General features: G+C 34.8%; 1 protein-coding gene across 4 annotated transcripts in view; it reads left to right on the plus strand.

Annotated features, from left to right (window-relative positions):
* LOC150095098 (HEAT repeat-containing protein 5B) overlaps positions 1-20,302 on the plus strand; it is a 665,516-nt gene that overhangs the window by 221,753 nt on the left and 423,461 nt on the right. For all 4 annotated transcript variants that reach the window (XM_090410861.1, XM_090410863.1, XM_090410862.1 and 1 more), the window contains exons 14-15: positions 13,229-13,338; positions 19,247-19,410. In XM_090410861.1, the coding sequence (XP_090266987.1) occupies positions 13,229-13,338; positions 19,247-19,410 (274 nt within the window). The remainder of the gene's footprint in view (positions 1-13,228; positions 13,339-19,246; positions 19,411-20,302) is intronic.

Here is a 20,302-nt window from a genome sequence, read left to right on the forward strand (position 1 = left end):
TACCATGCATTGGCACTATACCGACAATATCATATTTAAACAAAAAAGAATACAAGGTTTTCTTATGAACTAAATAACTCAGCAATCATACACCTGTTTAAAACAAAAACTATAGTAAGTTAATCTAATATTATCAACTAAAATATCAAAAAATTACTTATCTTTCAGGAGCACTTAATAACCATGCAACACAGACAATACCATGAAAGCAGTATTTTATTGCTGTCTTTGCCATCACTGTCATAACAAAGTATTTTAATTAACAAATTGCTAAAAATCCAAAACAAAGTCCTGTAAGCACAATGATATTTAAATTATGAAAGTTAAAGGAAATTCACTCAAGTTAACTTTAGTGAATTTCCTTTATCTGCTATACCATTTCTATATCCTATCTGCTATACCATTTCTGTAATCCTAAACTGAATAACTGCTGTAATTTGGTATGCAAATCAGCAATAAAATGAAAAAGGCAATGCAAATAGGCAGAAGCATTGAAACATTGACTGCATTCTGAATGGAGAACTAGAACAAGTAAAACATTTCAGCTATTTGTAGAAAGTTTTTTGCTGTTTGCCATGATTTTTAGTGAAGATGGCAAATTAAATATGGAAATACACAACAGAATTATCAGAGCTAGTATGGTAGGAAATCAACTGAATAAATTTTTATGGAATATGAGAGAAATTAGTCAAAACACTAGCTATATGCAAGTCAGTATTCAAATCAGTTTTAATTTATGGACACAAGAGCCGGGTTAGAAATAAAACACTTAATCAGAGACAGGAGATGACAAATATGAGAATTTTGTTAAAGATTGGAGGAGTGAACAGATGGTATCAATGGCAGCATTATATTAAAAATGAGGATATTAGGAATGAACTTGACACTGTAATTATTCAGGCATGTATTAGGAGAGTTAATCTCAGGTGGTATGGTCACCAAACTGGAAAGATTAGTAAAATCCTGTTTGCCAGAATGGTACGAAAAACACCCAGAGGAAGAAACTTGAATTATTGACAGTAATGAGTGTCTTAAAAGGCTGAAGTATATGATGTGATAATACTGGAGTCATGACAGATGTTCTTCCAGGGCTCACTTTAATGAGTATGGGTGTGGCAAATATTAGGTGTACCTAATGCTGGACCATGCCTTACTTCATGTAATATACATCTGTTATATTATCTGTAGACTGGTCCTCTCCCTTTTTTTTTATTCTTTCTTTTCTTCTTGCTCCTTCTACCTGAATGTTATTAGAGTATTTGAGTGCTAGTGATGTGTCGTTCCTATTTTTGCTATTTCATTTAGTCTTATGCAGTGAGAGTCTGCCTCACTTAGTAGGCAGAAGTCCCAACCCACCTGGCCAACTTAGGATGAATTGGGGAGCAAAACTTCCCCAGATATGTTGAAAGGGCCTCTACAACTTTACCACTTTTTTTTTCCCTTGCAGTGACTTCACTCAAAAATGCTAATATGGCTGTGCCTTATAATACATCTCATGCTGCATCGGTTGTCGTGCAGAATAATCAGAGCCACGTCAGGGCATAAGCAGAAGGTCCTGTTCGAGAAGTATATTACAGTCTTCCACAAAAATCAGTGATATTGTGAATGAGGAACACAGAAGATATAGGATTAATCTTAGAAGGGAATTTTACATAGACACATGGAATGTTTGGAGTTTACAGATGGGTGCTCTTGAGATTGTTTGTAAAGAGATGGAGAGAGATAAAATTGACATCCTGGGAATTACAGAGACCAGATGGAATGGAGAAGATCACTTCAAAATACAGGATGGTAAGCTAATTGCTTACTCAGGAAGTAATTCAAAGAATCATGGGATAGATGTGATACTGAAGACAGTTCAGGCAAGAGCCCTTCTTGGGTATAATCCTGTTAAAGACAGGATATTTTGTATTAGACTTAAGGCTCATCCTACCAATGTATCAATTGTGGTATTATGCACTCCATACAGATAGGCCTGATGAAGAGAGTGAGGAATTCTATGAAAACTTAGACCCTTTTGGACTGCCTACCAAGGAGAGATGTACTTTACATCTTAGGGGACTTTAATGCAAAAGTGGGAAAGAGTATGAGAGTTAAGCCTGAGTATGGCATATTTGGTAGTTTGGTCTGGGTGAATATAACACCTGTAGTGAAAGACTGTTGGGATTTTCCCATGCTAACAGATTAGTTATTACCAAATACCTGCTTCCAGAAACACCCATGATGGACCTATACTTGGATAACATTGATAGGTCAAGGCATCAGATCAATTACATCCTGACTCTCTAGCAGTAGAAGACAAGCTTCTCTGATGTGCATACTTCTCTTGGAGCAGGCTGTGGTACAGATCATTAGCTAGTAAGAGCCAAAGTAAGACTAAGACTCTGAAAACTTCCTAGTGAGTTCACAGAAGAAACATCAACTCTGTTGGATGATTTTTTGCAGACCAGTGAGGAGGACTCACCAGAAATACTTTGGGAAGGAGTCATGGTTATCATATAAAGTATCTTGGCCTAATAAGAAGACCAAGAAATTCATGGATATCAGATTCAACAAGAACTAATTGAAAGAAGGTGGTTGGAAAAACAGAGACACAGGGACTGGAGAATATAACAGATTACATAAAGAAGTCGGCCATCAAGCAGGACAAGGAAAAGTTTTATACTAATAAACGAGAAGAGATAGAGTTCCAGATGTAGGAGGCACAATCATAAAAGGATGTTTCATTTAGTCTGTCACCTAAATCACAATTTTAAGCCCAAATCGAATGTCATCAAAGACACGAATGGAGCACTACTAACAGAAGAAATGGAAATCAAAAACAGATGGAAAGAATACTGAGGAACTGTACAACAGAGTGGATAAAGAAAATTTGGAGGAGCCCTCTCACCATGGAAATTTAGATTTGGAACCTACTCACCTTGCTCATGAAGTTGAAAGAGCAGTTAAGCAGCTTTACAGCAATAAGGCCCCAGGTGCAGATGGAATCCCAGTAAAATTAATTAAGGCCACAAGAGTGTTTCATAGATTAATTACATGGATATGGGAGACAGAATCATGTCCTAGAGCCTGGAAGATGTTGGTTTTCATACCATTAATAAGAAGGGAGATATGAAGGATTGCAAGAATTATACAACTATTAGTTTAATATCTCATGCAAGCATGATTTTATTGAAGATCATGCTAAATAGGATTGAGGCCAATGTTGAGGCAGAGATGCCTGAGGAACAAGCAGGTTTTAGGAAAGGTAAGGGTACCAGAGATCAGATCCTTTGCTTTAGTCAGATCATAAAAAAGTATAAAGAATTTGGACTTCCAATGGTAATGTGTTTCTTAGACTGCTCTAAAGCTTTTGTCTGTGTTCAGCATGCGAAACTCTGGGAAGTAATGAAAAGAATGGGTTTTCTTCAACACGCTCTCAGGTTGATAACTAACTTGTACAGGGAGCAAGAAGCCACAGAAGAACAGATTAGCTTCAGATTGGAAAAGGAGTTAGGCAAGGATGTTTACTTTCTCCTCACTTGTTTAGTATTCATACTGAGGACATCATGCATGAAGCTTTGGATGAGTTCAAGACAGGAATTAGGATTGGTGGTAGATTGATCAGTAATTTGAAATATCCTGATGATACCATACTCCTTTGTAATGACAGGGAAGAACTAGGATAAATTCTTGATAAAGTTAATGAGATCAGTAATAACAGAAGACTTCAGCTCAATCCTAGCAAGACAGAGATTATGGTTCTTAAAGGAAATACAGACAGAAGAGAAACAAGTGTACCTTAATGGAGAAAGAATTGAGGAAGTCAGCAAGTTTGAGTACGTGGGATCCATTATTAATGTGAAGAATTGCTGTTCAGAAGACGTCAGAAGAAAATTAGGAATGGCTAAAATAAAGTCAGAGATTTAGATCCATCTTTCCAGATTTTAGATATCTCCATGGGAACAAAGTTGAGGATTTTGGATGCAGATGTTTTTCCAACAGCAACTTATGGATCTGAGACTTGGAACTTAAAAAGCCAGATAAGAAAGGATAGCTGCTTTTCAGATGTGGTGTTACAGAAGGCTGATGAGGATATGCAGTCATTCCTCGACTTGCGTCCGTTCAAGTTATGTCCTCTCGAAGATATGTCCGTGATCCCATTAGGAAATAAATAACATTTTCGGCTATACTTTCGAACAAGACGCAAGCGAGCGTAAAGTAAAGCATGCACAGTGGCAACAGCACTTTCAGCAGCAACCTCCCTTAGCGGTCAGCACGTCTTCAACAGTTATTCTGTTGATTTTGTGTTTGAGAAATTGGTTATTTGTGTATTTATCATTAATATTTCACGATGTTTTATGCAACATAGCCCTACATGCACAATCAAAAAACCTAGTGAAGAATCACAGAAAAAGAGGTGAGTAATTGATCTTGAAACGAAGTTGCAAGTTATAAAGCAGCATGAAGTTGGTAAGCCCATTGCACATGACTTCAGATGTCTCATTCTACAGTGACAACCATTTTGAAAAATAAGGATAAAATCGTACAGGGTGTGAAAGGATTTGCTTCTATTAAATCGACGATAGTGACGAAGCAACGACAGTGTCCTATCGGTGATATGCAAAATTTACTTGCATCATGGATAGAGGAATTGAACCAAAAGCACATATCCCCTTGGCACTGTGACCATAACCGCTAAGGCACTGTCTGTTTGACATGTCGAAGGAGAAAGTAGAATCTGATTATGACTACGAATTCGACGCTTCTTCTGATTGGTTCATGAGATTTAAGCATCGTTTTGCACTGCATAATGTGAAAATGTATGGGAATCTGCAAGTGCTGAGAAGGCTGCCAAGGAGTTTATGGAAAAATTGGATAAAATTATTATGGAGGAAAATTATTTGCCACAGCAAATATTTAATATGCATGAGATGTCCTTGTTTTGGAAAAAAAATGCACGAGTGGACATTCATCCACAAAAAGCTAAAATCTATACCTAGTTTTGAAGCTCTTAATGCCCATATTATGATTCTGTTACGGGTAATGTGGCTGGACATAAACTGAAACCATTTTATATGGCACAGTGAGAATCCACGAATCTTCAAAAACATTAGGAATCATACTCCCAGTTCATTATCCCAGCAATAAGAAGTCGTGAATGACTCAAAAATTGTTTCAGGATGCCTTAATCAACTGTTATGCGAGTGAAATAAAAAAAAAGCTATTGTGTGAAAGAAAATGTAGAATTTAAAATTTCATTAATTCTAGATAATGCTCCAGGTCATCTATCTTATACATCTTATAGTGATGATCTTTACCAAGTTCAAGGTCATTTTTCTCCCTCCAAACACAACTTCATTGATCCAACTGGTGGATCAGGGAGTTCTTGCAGTGTTTAAGGCTTATTATCTACAGAGAACTTTTTCACAAGCCATTTCTGCTACAGAAAGAAATGACCAGACTCCCATGCAATTCTGGAAACATTCGATATTTATCATGCTATTAAAAATATTGCTGTGGCTTGGGATGAAGTGACCTCTCACTGTATGGTTGGCATATGGGAAAAGACATTAAAAAGGTTTTTGCATGATTTTTGGAAGTTTGTAATAGTGAGCCTAGCAAACAATCTGAATCTCGAAGCGAATGACGATGACATAATTCAACTCATTCTGAGCAATAAATACAAAATATTATATTCAGACAATGACAATCAAGGTAAAGAAGGAATAGCCATAGTATTCAACACAAAATACGAGGCTAATCTTCTTGAATGGTAGGCAGTCTCAAGTGAAGTAATGGGACAAATATGAGAATGGGGAACTGGACAATGAGACTTATTTGTGCCTATGGTCCCACAGAAGGTTCTACTAATGAAGAAGCATAGGAACTTTTTGAGGCTTTAGAAAAAGAAACTGACACAATGAAAAAGGAAAAGTTGGTCCTTGTTGGGAATCTAAATAGCAGAGTAGGAAATGATTGTCAGACATACAAAAATATTTTGGGAAAATTTGGAGAAAAGAGCAAAGCTAATAATAATGGCAAATACCTGTTGGATTTCTGCTCAGGACATGGATTGGTTATTACTAACACCATATTCCAACATAAAAATGTGCACAAATTCACATGGAGAGAAGAGGCAAGGAATAAGACAAGTCTCATTAACCATGTTATTGTTGATAGTGATGTTTTCTCCCTGGTGCAGGACACGAGAATGTGCAGAGGATTTGAAATTGGAAGTGATCACTATTTAGTCCTGAGCAGGATAAAATTGAATTTCATATTGAAAAGAATAACATGCAAGAAAGTTTTAAAGTGAATAAAAGTTGAGCATCTCTCAGATGTGAAATGTAGACTAAAATACACAAACATTATTGAAGAAAAAATGAAAGATTTTGAGAACAGGAACCAAACCTTGGAGATTCAGTGAAGAATTTGAAGAAAACCCTGATTGATTTAGCTAGAGAGGCATGTGGTGAAGTTGTCTGCAAGGATAGAAAAATTAGAACTCTATGATGGACACAGGAAGTTAAAGAGGCAGTGAAGGAAAAGAAGAAAGCATATCAAACGTTCCTGGCAAATTAGTCAGCTTGTGCACCTAGAGAATACAGAGACAAATGTAAGAAAGCTAAACACTGTAAAACTAGCTAAACAAAAGTTATGGGAGGACTTTGGCAAGAACATAGAAAATAAATATCAAGAAGGTAGCAAAATATTCTGGGGGTTGTTGAAGAAGCTTAGGAATGGAGGAAAGAGTGCTGTAAAAGGAGTTAGAGATGATAAAGGTGAAATGAAAACAGGAGAAAAAGATATCCTTGAAGTATGTAGTAATTACTTTGAAAAACTGCTAAACGAAACAAGCAGTGATGACAGCACAGTGATAAAAAAACACTGACCAGGCATGCAGTCAGGAATACATATGCATACTTGAAGTAGAAAAAGCCATCAAAGGCTTGAAATGTGGAAAGGCAGCAGGAGTAGATGATATTCGACCAGAAATGCTGAAGTATGGTGGTATAAGAGTCTTACAGTGGCTGCACTGCATAGTTCAGAAAGCCTGGACAGAGGGACGAATTCCCGATGATTGGAGTAGAGCTCTCATAGTACCCATATATAAAAAGGAAAATAAAACTGAATGTGAGAATTGCAGAGGTATATCCCTACTGAGTGTTCTTGGTAAGATATTATTATTATCATTATTATTATTATTTGACACCTCCAGGAAGTCCAAGGACTCATCGAGGGAGAGTGTGCCAACAGCATCGAACGATTGGTCCCCTTCCAACTACTAACAGTGCTCAAACTTACTTAACTGAGCCATTAGTAGCAGAGGCTCTACTAATGGCTGAGTTAAGTAAGTTTGATATGTGCAAGTATACTTGAGAAACGGTTCAGAAGAATTGTGGAAGAAAAGCTTGGTGAAGAACAAGCTGGATTCAGGTCAAATAGAGGCTGTCAGGATCAGATCTTCACTTTACGACAAATAGTTGAGATAGCATGGGAATATAACAAAGATCTGTATTTAAGTTTTGTCAATTTGGAAAAGTCATATGACAAGGTGCCAACAGAAAAGCTATTCAATACGTTACAGTTATATGGTGTCAATGGGGCATTATATCAAGCAATACTTAGTCTTTATTTGAGTTGTGAGTCAGCAGTTAGAATTGAAGGAAGTACAGGAAGATGGTTTAATGTTAAATCTGGTGTGAGACAAGGATGTACATTATTCCCTCTGTTATTCATTATCTATATGGATCACATTATGAAGGAAAGTGGTATTAAACCTGATATCAAAATTGTTAATCTCAGCTCTTTGCTTTATGTGGATGATGTTATACTTCTAAATAAATCTGCTACAAATCTGCGAGATTCTCTGACTAAATTGAATAACAGTTGTAATAGATATGGTATGAAGGTCAGCAATAAAAAGACAAAGACAATGAAAATAGGCAGAATCATTGAAAATGTGAACTGTGTTGTGAACGGAGAACCTGTGGAACAAGTAAAACATTTAAGCTTCTTAGGCACAATTTTTACTGAAGATGGTAAATTAAATATAGAAATAGACAACAGAATCAACAAAACTGGTTTGGTGGGAAGTCAATTGAATAAATTCATATGGAATAAGAGAGAAATTAGTTGGAACACTAAATTAGCTGTATACAAGACAGTGTTCAAACCAGTTTTAAGTTATGGACCTGAGAGCTGGGTCAGAAGTAAAACACTAGACCAAAGACCAGAGACCGCAGATATGAGAATCCTGAGAAAGATTAGAGGAATGAACAGATGGCAATATCATATTAAAAATTAGGATATTATGAAATAACTTGACATTGTCAGCATCCAGGAGTGCGTTAGCAGAGCTAATCTCAGGTGTTATGGTCACTTAAACAGAATGGGCAAGGAAAGTTTAGCAAAACAAGTGTTCTTTGCCAGGTTGGCAGGAAAACGACCTAGAGGAAGACCAAGATATAGGTGGATTGATACGGTAAAAAGTGCCTTAGACGATAGAAATATAAGATCTGATAATGTTGGAGTCTTGACAAGTAACAGACTGATTTGGAGAAAATTGTAGATAGGAAGTTAGTAATGATGTAAATTTTTCATGTAGTACTATCATATCCTGTACAACCCTTGAGGGTACATGGCAGGAAATAGATGATTATGGAAATGAAAATTTCCCTGAACAGTTGACCAACAATGAATTGGTCGAACTGAGGAACAACTGTTGCAGAAGAGATTAAACAAAAAAAGGAAAAGAGGAATAGGAAGAGGTAGTTAAACAATTTACGGTGAAGGGTCTTGCAGAAATGTTTTTTGCAGTTAGCGATGTTCTTAAAATGGCTGAAGACATGGACCCCAATATTGAACGCTACAATAATAGAAATAAAATAATAAAAAAGATCAGTAGAACTTTAAAGCTCCTTAAGGATATTGACATGATGCATTTGCTTGCTAGGAACAAATTTATGATGATAAGAAGAATAGGAATAAGCAAAGCACATTGGACATTTTCATCAAAAAAACATAGGTTACACCAGAAGAGCCACAGACTGATTGTTCATAAAGGGGAAGGTAATGAAGAGGTGATTGTGGAGGAAAATTCGGTGATTATTCTCCTGTTTTATAGTGGCAGTAACACACAGTACAGTTTTATAATACTGTTTAAAAATTAAAATGATGGTATACTTATTACAGTTAAGTCCCTAACCCCTGTAACTCTGTTGATTTAATGTATCCACTTACGTCCTGCTGGATGGAATGGAACTTGGACGTAAGTTGAGGAATGACTGTATACTGAAAGGCATACAAATGAATGGGTGTTAGAAAAGATCAGTAGAACTTTAAAGCTCCTTAAGGATATTGACAGAAAAAGTTAAAATACTTTGGACACAATGAAAGAATAGGAGGAGGACTTCTCAGAACAGTAATAGCAGGTAAAGTTCCTGGAAAAGAGGAAAGAGTAGACGAATGATATGGATGGAAGTTGTGTGTGGAGTGACTGATCTTCAGAGAGTTGAAGCCTTCAAAAAAAGCATACAACAGTGCTACATGGTGAGGACTGGTGTGGATGTCCAGTGAACAGATGATGATGATTGACAGATTACAGGATAATTAGCAATGATGTCACCTTTTCATGTACTATTATCATAATTTCCTGTATGCTCCATCCCTCAAATACACATCAGGAATTTCATGATTATATGCAGACACTATTATTCTTAGTACCTAATTCAGCATAATTAAATTACATTGCTGAAATGCATTGCAAAAATTCATTTTAGTTATGCAAGTAATAAAATGTTTTCCTTTTTGGCTATCATTATTTGTTAATGATTATTAGCAATAAATAATAATAATAATAAGGCAGTAATATTGTGTACATATTATTTTGCACAAAACTTGATTTACCTTGAAGCTAAATGAGGTTGATGGTCATTAGATGTAACTGGAGTGAGAAAATAAAACATATAGGGTGTTGATTTAAATAATTTAAGTCAATAATTTGTATTATATATGCAAATACGATACAAATTATAATATATTTTTAATGCAACTTCCATCCTTGAAAGGTTTACATAACCTGTAATTATCCTAATTAAATTAGGATAATCACAGACTGTTCATCATTCATTGATTAGAGATTACTTTCTAATATATATATATACTCCTCCTATCCCTCTCGTCTGTCCTAGGACGGGTTGAGCCCCCCTCCTAATGAGGGATTACTGGCATATTAATGCAGCTGGCTCGCCATTCTTCTGCTGCATCCCCTAAGGGTGATATTCATGACTGTAATCCGTGTGTGTTCACGTGGCCGGTTTGCCTGCTTTCGGGATCAAAAACCCCAGATAAACTGGGGAGAAAAACCCTGCTGTTCACGCCCAAGACCAGCTAACTTGGCTATGGCTGAGGAAGATCCTTGAGCTCCTCACGTCGTCGACGGGAATCGAACCTAGGACACTCCTTCCCCAGGCTATGGTTGCGAAGCGCATAGTCACTAGGCTAACCTCATGGATAATATATATAGATTAAATTTTTTTTTATTTGAGAAGTCCATGTTTTTTACCTTGTTATTTTTTCAGTTTTTTGTTATTATTTACACACCTGAAGAAGTCGGCATTCCGACGAAACTAGTCGTGTTTTATTAAAAGTTTCTTACCTTTCTTGGTGTTCTTAGTCAGTATAATTATTAATTTTTAAAAATTGTGTATATATATATATATATATATATATATATATATATATAATTAAAGAAATTTAATTATTAGAAGCCAAGAGATACCAGAATAGAAAAAAAACTATTTATTATTTATTGAACATACAGAAATACAAAAATATACATTACAACAGCAGCTATAAATTAACTTGCAAATGTATTACTGGCATTTGAAGTTATTCTGTATGCCATGGTACTGTTGGGCACATTCACGAGTGGTATGATCTTATGTATTCCAGAGTTGGATAGCTGAAGAGTAACTATCAGATAGGTTATAGCTAAGGTTAGTATTAAGATGGATTGAGGACAATCTTTATTGATTCCACAATTCTCCCCAGCTCATTGTAATATCTAAAATGTTTTCTGATTTGTTTCAGATCACTGGATAAATGACAGAATCTTCATCATTAGGGTGAGCAAAATTAGGCTCTATTTCTGCCATATGTGATGTATCTCACATGTTTTTCCATATGCAACTCAATGGATTTCTCTGTCTGACCAAAATAGGTCAAGTTGCAGTTATGCTAAAGATGATAAACTCCTGGATACTTTAGGCTGTCATATTATGGTTTAGGTGTATCAAGTAAGGAATGGAGTTTGGATAGAGGAGTAAAAGAAGTGTGGATTTTAAATTTCTTGAGAATTTTAGCTAACTTTGGTGAAACAAAGCTGATATACGATAGAGATATAAAGTCTTTTACTTAACACTATCTTCCATACAGTGAGCAAGTAGATTCAATTGTTGCTTAAAAACAGAGTGTTTAGGATAACCTTTTCCTGAAAGGTTATAAGAAGAAACTAGTTCTTTGCTAATCTCTTCTTCACTGACGAGGGAGTGAACATGTTTTCTTAATATAGAAATTATGCCAAGCTTTCAGGCAGATAATGATGAGATTGTGAATGAAGGTATCTATTGGTATGTGTGTGTTTTCTATAAATAGAGATCTTCAGATTTGGAGGCACATGAGTGACATGCTGTTGTTCTCTTGTAATGCATATTTTTGTATTTTTCTTTTCATGTTATATACCCAATGAAGTATTCTAAGAAGACAAAAATAGTTGTGCATTCAAATAATAAATAGTATCTCTTGACTTCTAGTCATTAAATTTCTTTAGTTATGTCATATAGCCAAGTAAATCCATTGCATCATATACTGCTTGGAAAGAAGTCAAGAGAGACTACAGTGTGAGAAACAACCATGTTGCCCACCCTAATAAGATGCAGGACCTCCTTTCACTGCAATGACTGCAGCAATTCCACAGGAGGAATATGTGTATTCCACAAATGCATATAATAGTATGAGAATTTCGGACCAGTCTTCCTGTAAGCATGTAATGAGGTCCTGGACTGTTGTGGTATAGATGTCCCTTGACATCTGAAGCTCCAGTTCATCCCACAGATGTTCGGTAGAGTTTAGATTAGTTACTACACTTGTCTGGCCTTCAGTCAAGTGTGATGTTCATATCCACAAACCATGCAGTTAAAGCAGCAGCCTTGTGACATGGTGCATTGTCTTGCTGAAAGAGGCAATGATAAGTTTTGTAGGAAGCATTGCATTGTTCAGAATGTTCAGATACCTCTCAGAGTTGTCTCTTTATTCAAGGCATAGTGCATTGTCTGTTTGCTGAAAGAGACAATGGTCAATTCTGTAGGAACACCACAAAGTAGAAAGCAGTGCATTGTCCAAAATGTTCAGATACCTCTCAGAGTTCAGTGTTCGCTGCACCACAAACAAAGGTCTGAGGACAAACCAAGAAAAACATTATCATACCATCACACTCCCACTTCCGAATTTCATAGTTGGGGTTAACACACTCTGGTAAGAGACATTCACTGGGCATCCGCCATGCCTGTCTGTCAGCTTGGTAAAGGGTGTCACGTGATTCGTCATTACTTAACACAACTTTGAAAGCTTCCACATCCCACTATACATGCTCTTTGTGCCACTGAAAACAATACTACATGTTGGTTCAGGTAATGTGGAGCTTGCATGTTGCAATCCTACCATGGAAACCCATGTTGTGAGCTTCAGTTCTGAATGTATTTGTGCAGATTTGTGTTCCAGTTGATGTCTGTAACTCTGCATTCAATGTGTTGACTGACAAATGTTGAGAAGTTTTACATATTATCCTTTGTAACACCCTACAGTCACATTTGGTTGAGTGTGTTGGGTTGTCCACTGTGGGTACTTGCAGTTAACTCCCAGTGCTTTCATCTAAGTCTGGTATCACTGATTATTGATCTGGGATGGCCCAATTTGTCAACAATTTGCTGAACAGATAGACATGCAAGATGACATCCTACTTGCAGCCATTTCACCCAGACACAGTTGTATTGACTTGGGAGTATCATATTTCTCCAGTTTATACTGGCTCCAAACATGTCACTCATTACATTGCATGATTCACCTTGCCCATGGGGGTATCTCTTAACTGCTTTCCAAGCAGTGCGTATATATGTATATAGATAGATTTTTTCCTCTTACACATTACTCTCTAATATATATAATTTTATTCATTGCTTTGCAGTTTAAGCCATGTTTTCAAATCTTATGGTCAGCATCTGAAGGCTAGTGCTGCTATGGTTAGATTGCGACTTTATGAAGTCTTGAACCTTCTGCCACCTGCTGCTTTTGAAAGTATGAATTGCATCCAATTTTTTAATTAAGATAACTTACACCTTATCATCATAATTAACTTAACAACTATATTAATTCTTTTAATATTTTGTTTTTGTTGACAGTACTTGAGTAAAAAAATTACTCTTTTTGTATGTATTTGTACATGCAAAATATTATAATATTTATATTATATACAAAATATTGTCTGTATTTGCACATACTGGCCTACTCTTATACTTTTTCTAGGAAGTTTTGTTATTTGGTTTGAAATTATATTAAACTTGCTAAGAAATGATGTTCTTATTTAATCCTTTATTCAAGTGTGAGCAAACAAAGTTTGCATGGGGAGTATCTTTGTAACTAGGCTCTGGACTATTTGTAGATACATACATACATGTGTGCATGTATATATCTACACATAATCAAGTAGATGCAGTACACACACACACACACACACACACACAAAGTACATATGTATATGTGTGTGTATATATATATATATATATATATATATATATATATATATATATATAGCTAGGCTACTTGTATAGATATATGCATACACATACACAAATATGTATGCAATATAGATATTATATGCATCATATTTGTGTGTGTATCTACATCTGCACAAGTAGTCTAGTCATGAAGACACTTCACATACAGTCTTCATTTGCTTATACTTGGATAAAGGATTAAACAAGAATATACTTTCTCTGCAGTTTAATTTCATTTACTTTTTTCATATTTTTTTATAACTTCTGCATGTGTAGTGCACTAATACACAATTGTATCAGCAAAATTGTATGAATAGAATTCTGATCAATGAAAAGATTAAGAGTTGGACTTAAGAAAACTCTATTGAAGACAGCTTTAATCTCAAATTAGTATCATGCTTCCCTTTAGCAGATCGTCTAGGTCACAAAAGGTTTTGTCTAGAATTGAAGAGAGAGTTTACTGGTCATCCATCAAACAAACTGGTCAAAAAATAAATCAAGACAGTTGTTAGAGAACCCACAAGATGTAAGCTATAAACCAAAAAAAAAAAATAATTCACAAATGTTTTATTTTTGGCCCCATTCATGTGAGGTAGGTTGGTTAATCAACCTATAGTATATTAGTACTGTGTATGGGTAGTGCATTGGGAAAGGAGAAACTTGTTTACATTTGATTTAAAAGCCTGCATATTGTATTCTTTGAGAAACACATTAGGGGGGAAACTGTTCCACAATACAGAAGTAGCAGGAATGAAGAAGAAGGAAAAGAAATTTTGTTTTATTCCTAAATATTTTATCTTACTAACTATGATATTACACAAAATGAAGTACAAGAACAAGTACTAAAAGCTGGTAGAATATTTGGTTATCTCAACAGCCTGTGTTGGAAGAACAAGGACCTAAGAAACAAAAATAAAAATCTACAAAGCCATTTTTGGACTATTGCTAACATATGCTCTGGAAACGTGCAGTATACAAATGAAACCATTGAGATGAAAATATTAAGAAAATTGAAGATGTAACAATATCAATCAACATTAAGAATGCACAAATCGGAAAAAAATTTGAAAGACAGCCAATAAATGATTGGATTAAAAATGAAAAGAAGGATGGAAAAAAATCATATAGATAAATTGCAAGATAACAGATGGACAAAGAAAGTAAAGAATTGGATACCAAAGGGAAAGAGAAAGTGGGAAGACAGAAGCAAAGATGCCAGAATAGTCTTCAAAGCAACAACAGTATAGATATCTTGGCGATAATAGTGTAAGAAGAATCATCAAATGCAATAGCAGAAATTTTGTAAAATATTGTCATATTTCCTAGCTAAAGAATCCATTCAAAGAAATGCATCTTTCCAGTCTGTGAAACTCCTATATAGCTCTCCCCCCCCTCCTCCACACTCACACCCACACCCACACAGTACAAATGAAAGAAGTTAGATATATCTTTATTCTGGTTGATATGCTATCTCGCTTCCCTGGAGCATTTTCAATCCCTGACCAAAGACTTTAGCTCATTGTTTCATTGACGATATTGTCTTCATTTATAGCTGTCCTGATTCACTCTTGACTGGCAGAAGTCCTAATTTGGTGATTGAATTGTTCTTACAAGTCTGTAAGCTTTTAAGTATGAAGAAGTTCACAGTCGCTTATGAACCTCAATACTATGGTAAGGTTATTCAAATCACCAAAATTCTCTGAAGTCTGACTGAGATGAAGGATCGGGATCTTTTGCCGTCATTTCCTCAATCTGCTATATATGATGACAGTATTCAAGAAAACCCATGTTTATTATGTGGTTATGATATTCTCTTTTTCCTTCTGATTTCTTGGGTAAAGAAATATATTTAATATTTCTTTGGCAAAAATAAAAGAAACAAGTGAAGCTTCATCAGAAAAGAGTAGGTAAGCTTTAAATAAGTTCAGAGAAGAACAAAATTTAGAAATTTGATATGTTATGTACAAGATTGAGCTGATTAAAATAAAGGGGGGAGGTATAGAAAGTTTACATATGGCCTAAGAACCATACAGCATTGTGGAGAAATTATTTCCTGCGTCTTATAAATTACTAGATATTAAACATCCTAAAATTCATTATTGCATATTCATATAGAATACACAATCAGTTTTAAAAGAGGTAAACCGTGAGTAGACATATCGGTACACAATAAATAACAGAAAAAACTCACGTAGAAAGATTATTTATTGGTATAATTTTCACCTGTGTGTCACAGGCATCTTCAGTACATTGAGCTCAAAATTAAACACTAACTGACAATTCCAAAAAGCGCCACCTAAGTAGCTGGTGTAAGATAACTAAAAAATCTTTTTTACTGGTATCTTTGTGGAGGATCTTGTGAATAGATGTATATGAATACATGAATACTTTTGTATACAGTAAAAAACTATTCACAAGATCCTCCACAAAGATACCAGCAAGAACAAAAACGATTTCAGGAATGCTATTGCCATTCCTTATGTTAGAGGCATTTCTGAAAAAATAGACAGAACACTACGCAAATACAACATTAAAACTACCTTTAAACCCTCGAATAAGTTAAGACACCTACTCAGTTCTTCTAAAGATCCTCTTCCACACTTAGCCCACCCAGGGGTATACAAAATACAATGCACATGTAAGATACCATACATAGGGGAAATAGGGCAAACTATCCCAATTAGACAAGACGAACACAAACGACACATTAAATACCTCCATTTTGGAAAAACCGGGCTTTCTGATCCCGCACTCCAAACATACCACAGAATTGATTGGAAAAATACCAAATCCCTATACCACACCAAAACCTGGTTTGAGAGGAAATTTAAAGAGTTATGTGAAATGCTCAAACATAACCCAAAACTCAACAAAAATGATGGCCTAACCATTCCTAGAATGTGGAGGACCCATCTTTAACCTGTTTAACAACCTAAACAAGCCGAAGAAATAGAAAAATCGCACTACAAGAAGACAACCTGGTGAAGTGTTTGTAACATTCAACAGTAACTGAAGGAAATCATATTATAACAATCAGAAATGTACAAATTCAGAAGAATATTAATACATCAAGACTTTAGCAGTTTATTGTAGTTGTATTTTTTTTATATATATATAAATGAATTTAAATGACTCTATACCGAGAAAGAAAAGTTTAATGTTATATATATATATATGTGTGTGTGTGTGTGTGTGTATTTATTTTTATTTTATTTTATTTTTTTTTATCGCTAGAGGTCAGGCTAGGAAGAAGGAATAATTAACTACGTAGATTTAGTTCACCGGTATACAAGGCTATAGCTTGTTCCTTATATGCATGTATCCTTCTGATGATGACCTCGAGACAGGGGTTGAAACATCAAATAGTATTTTATTAATAATTAATAAAATAATCTTTTCAACACATGTGTTTTTGTGTCCCTAAATTTATAAATATAAATTTTTAATACTGATATTATAGTACAAGATATTATTGCAACACTTGTGATTTGTATGATATAAATCTTATTGTAAAAAGATGAGTTGTGGATTGTTTTTAATATTATAGTGTTAAGATCATTACAACTACTTACAGAAAACTATTTTAGATCTAAATAAGATAGCCAAAGATTATGGTATGATAATATCAACAGAAAAATAAAAAAACTATGGCGTTTAAAGTACAAGATCCAGCAAGAACTAAAATAGTAATAGATAACAAGATCTTAGTACAGGTGAATTCATTTAACTACCTAGGATGCATGATCACATATGAAAATGAAAAAGATATAAACGTAAAAATTGCAAAATATTTAAAAATAACAGATGTAATTAACTCTATATTTAAACCAAATCTAGTTAAAAAAAAAAACAGACTAAAAGTATACAATACATTAGCCCTATCAGTCTTAATGTATGGAAGCGAAATCTGGACAATAAAACAAAAAGACAAACAAAGATTAACAATAGCAGAAATGAAATTTATGAGAAAAACTGCAAAGTATACCCTATTTGATCACAAAAGAAATGAAGAAATTATGAAAGAATTAAACCAGTAATAGAACCAGTAATAGAAAAAATTAAAAAATATAAACATAAATGGATGGAACACGTTCAAAGAATGAAAACAGAAAGATTACCAAAACAAGCCTTAAAGTACAAGCCATTAGGAAAAAGAAAACCAGGACGTCCTCTTAAATGATTCAACGATGACTTCTAAGGCCGGAACAGGCCATGCTATGCCTAAATCTTTGATACGCATGATGATGATGTGTACTATAGATCATTGTACTTTAGTACAAGATTTCAAGAAAAATCAGCAAAATGTACTTATCACATCATTGGAACTTAAACATTTGTAGACATTGTCTTCAATGGTGTTGAAATTATTAAATTAATGAAAAACATTCTTTTTTGAATGTTTCATAGTTAAGTGTATGTTTCCCATCATCAGTGAAATGTTCACTGCTAGCTGTATGCAGTACCTAGCTCTAATGACAACATGCTGTGTGCACTCAATATCACTTAGATTTCACAAACAGAATGATATTCGGATATGATGAGAACAGCTACTGAACACATGAAAAGAAAACAAAGGTAACAAAAAATAATTAATACTTTTTGTTCTGGTTTCATAGAGTTGGTTTAAACTAAAGTGTTCAAATATTTCTTGAAGAGAAAAAAAATTAAACAGATCTCTTGAGACACCTGTATATTTTGCCATCCTCCTCACCCATACTCACTAATCCAATCATAAAAAGGGTGTTTCAACACCAGTCATGATGTTCTTTACATGATTGTAGTCTGTGCTGTTGATGACCATGGTTGATGTTGCTTATGTGTAGCTTATGTGTAGCTGTCTTTCTGTAGAAACTAAGACTGTTCAGTTTTTATGTGGCATCTCAGTACTAATTTGAATCCCTTTGAACTCCTTTAGGACTCGTTTCCATATTGGACCACTGAGATCTTAATACACCCATCCAAAGTGCCATTTGGTGTCCTGTGATTTTAGCTTCATTCATATGTTTTTCTTGAGCTGAGTTGGAATCCTCATTTCCTTTGGCTGACAGTGTTGTATGCAGTTTTCTGCCAGTGTTATAGACAGGTAGTCAACTGATATGACATAATTTTATAAGGATTCTTTCCAAATCCATGAGTTCTTCTCTAAGTGCTGTTGACATTATATAGATGTAGAGACTGCAGAAATATACATATATGTTTGCCTTATATGTGACAACAGGAATATACCTATCACTGTTTCATTCTGGAATATAGTCATATACAAACATTTATTTTAACATACTGTATTTATTATTTACAACAATTTGACATGCAGAAAGCTTTAGAATCTACTGTGCATGCATGAGTTAAGTTAAATTGTTTATAAAGGTTTATATATAGTGCTGATGGCAAAGATTCACATGAATTCTAGCTCTTTTCTGGTATTTTAGGCAGTTACAATAGCTTGCTGCGGCTTTTAGTTGCTGAGTTCACGTTAACAGAAAATGCTGCTAATACAACTACATCTTTACTTAGAGGTCTTTGCCACACAAATGATAGCATAATCCTTGGATTTTGGCTTCAAGAAACAGATCACAAGGCTATAGAAGATCAGGTAATTATGATATAATTTTTCAAAAATTAGTTTATTAAAATGAGAACTATAAATACCACTTGCAAAAATGTTAGAAGAAATGCATAATGATCTTCAGTAATATAAGTGACAAGGACTATTTCATTCATCAAGATGTTTAAAATGAAAAGAAATGCACATTCTGCTGTTAGTGAACACATGAAATCATTAGTATAGTTATCAATTGGTATCTGTAAATTGCAGCATCAAAATAAACAGCATAAACAGAAGATATTTTTGAGAATAGGACTGGTGGTGGGAGGACTAGGGGCCATACATGGAATCTGGGCAAGAATGTGGTTAGCAGGGGTGTTAGAGTTAGGTTTTTTTAGTTGGAGAGTGGTGAATGAGTGGAATAAGTTGCCAGAGTCTGTTGTGGGTACTATGACTGTGAATGAGTTCAAGGCGAGGTATGATAGATAGTGTGTGAATGTTGAATAGTTGTTCTTGACATGATGTTAGGGCCTCCCTCGATGAGTCTGTCGACTCCTTGGAGTTGCCCAAAATAATAATAATCAAAAATTTAACAAACAAACAACCTAACAGAGGAGGTCTATACATGTTGTAATAATTTTCAGAAATATATATGTGGTATGCTGATGAAATTTGGCATCTGTCATGATTAATAAATATCCTTCCTGTTATAGACTACCTGTTTAGTGCTTGAACATACAGGGTGTTCGGGATAAATTTGACAGTTTCGTAAGGAAAAAGAAAATCTTCTTTGTATCTATTAAATTTAATGAATTGACAAAAAACATTACAGGCAGAGTTAATTACAATACTATCAACAAGATTTACTCAAAATAACCACCATTAGCATCGATCACAGCTTCAATCCTGCTTCGGAACCTCGAACAAGCTGATGCTACAG

Source organism: Typopeltis vanoorti, chromosome 21, assembly GCF_054136105.1.
Source record: "Typopeltis vanoorti isolate ZY-2024b chromosome 21, IOZ_Tvanoo_1.0, whole genome shotgun sequence".
Classification (NCBI taxonomy): domain Eukaryota; kingdom Metazoa; phylum Arthropoda; class Arachnida; order Uropygi; family Thelyphonidae; genus Typopeltis; species Typopeltis vanoorti.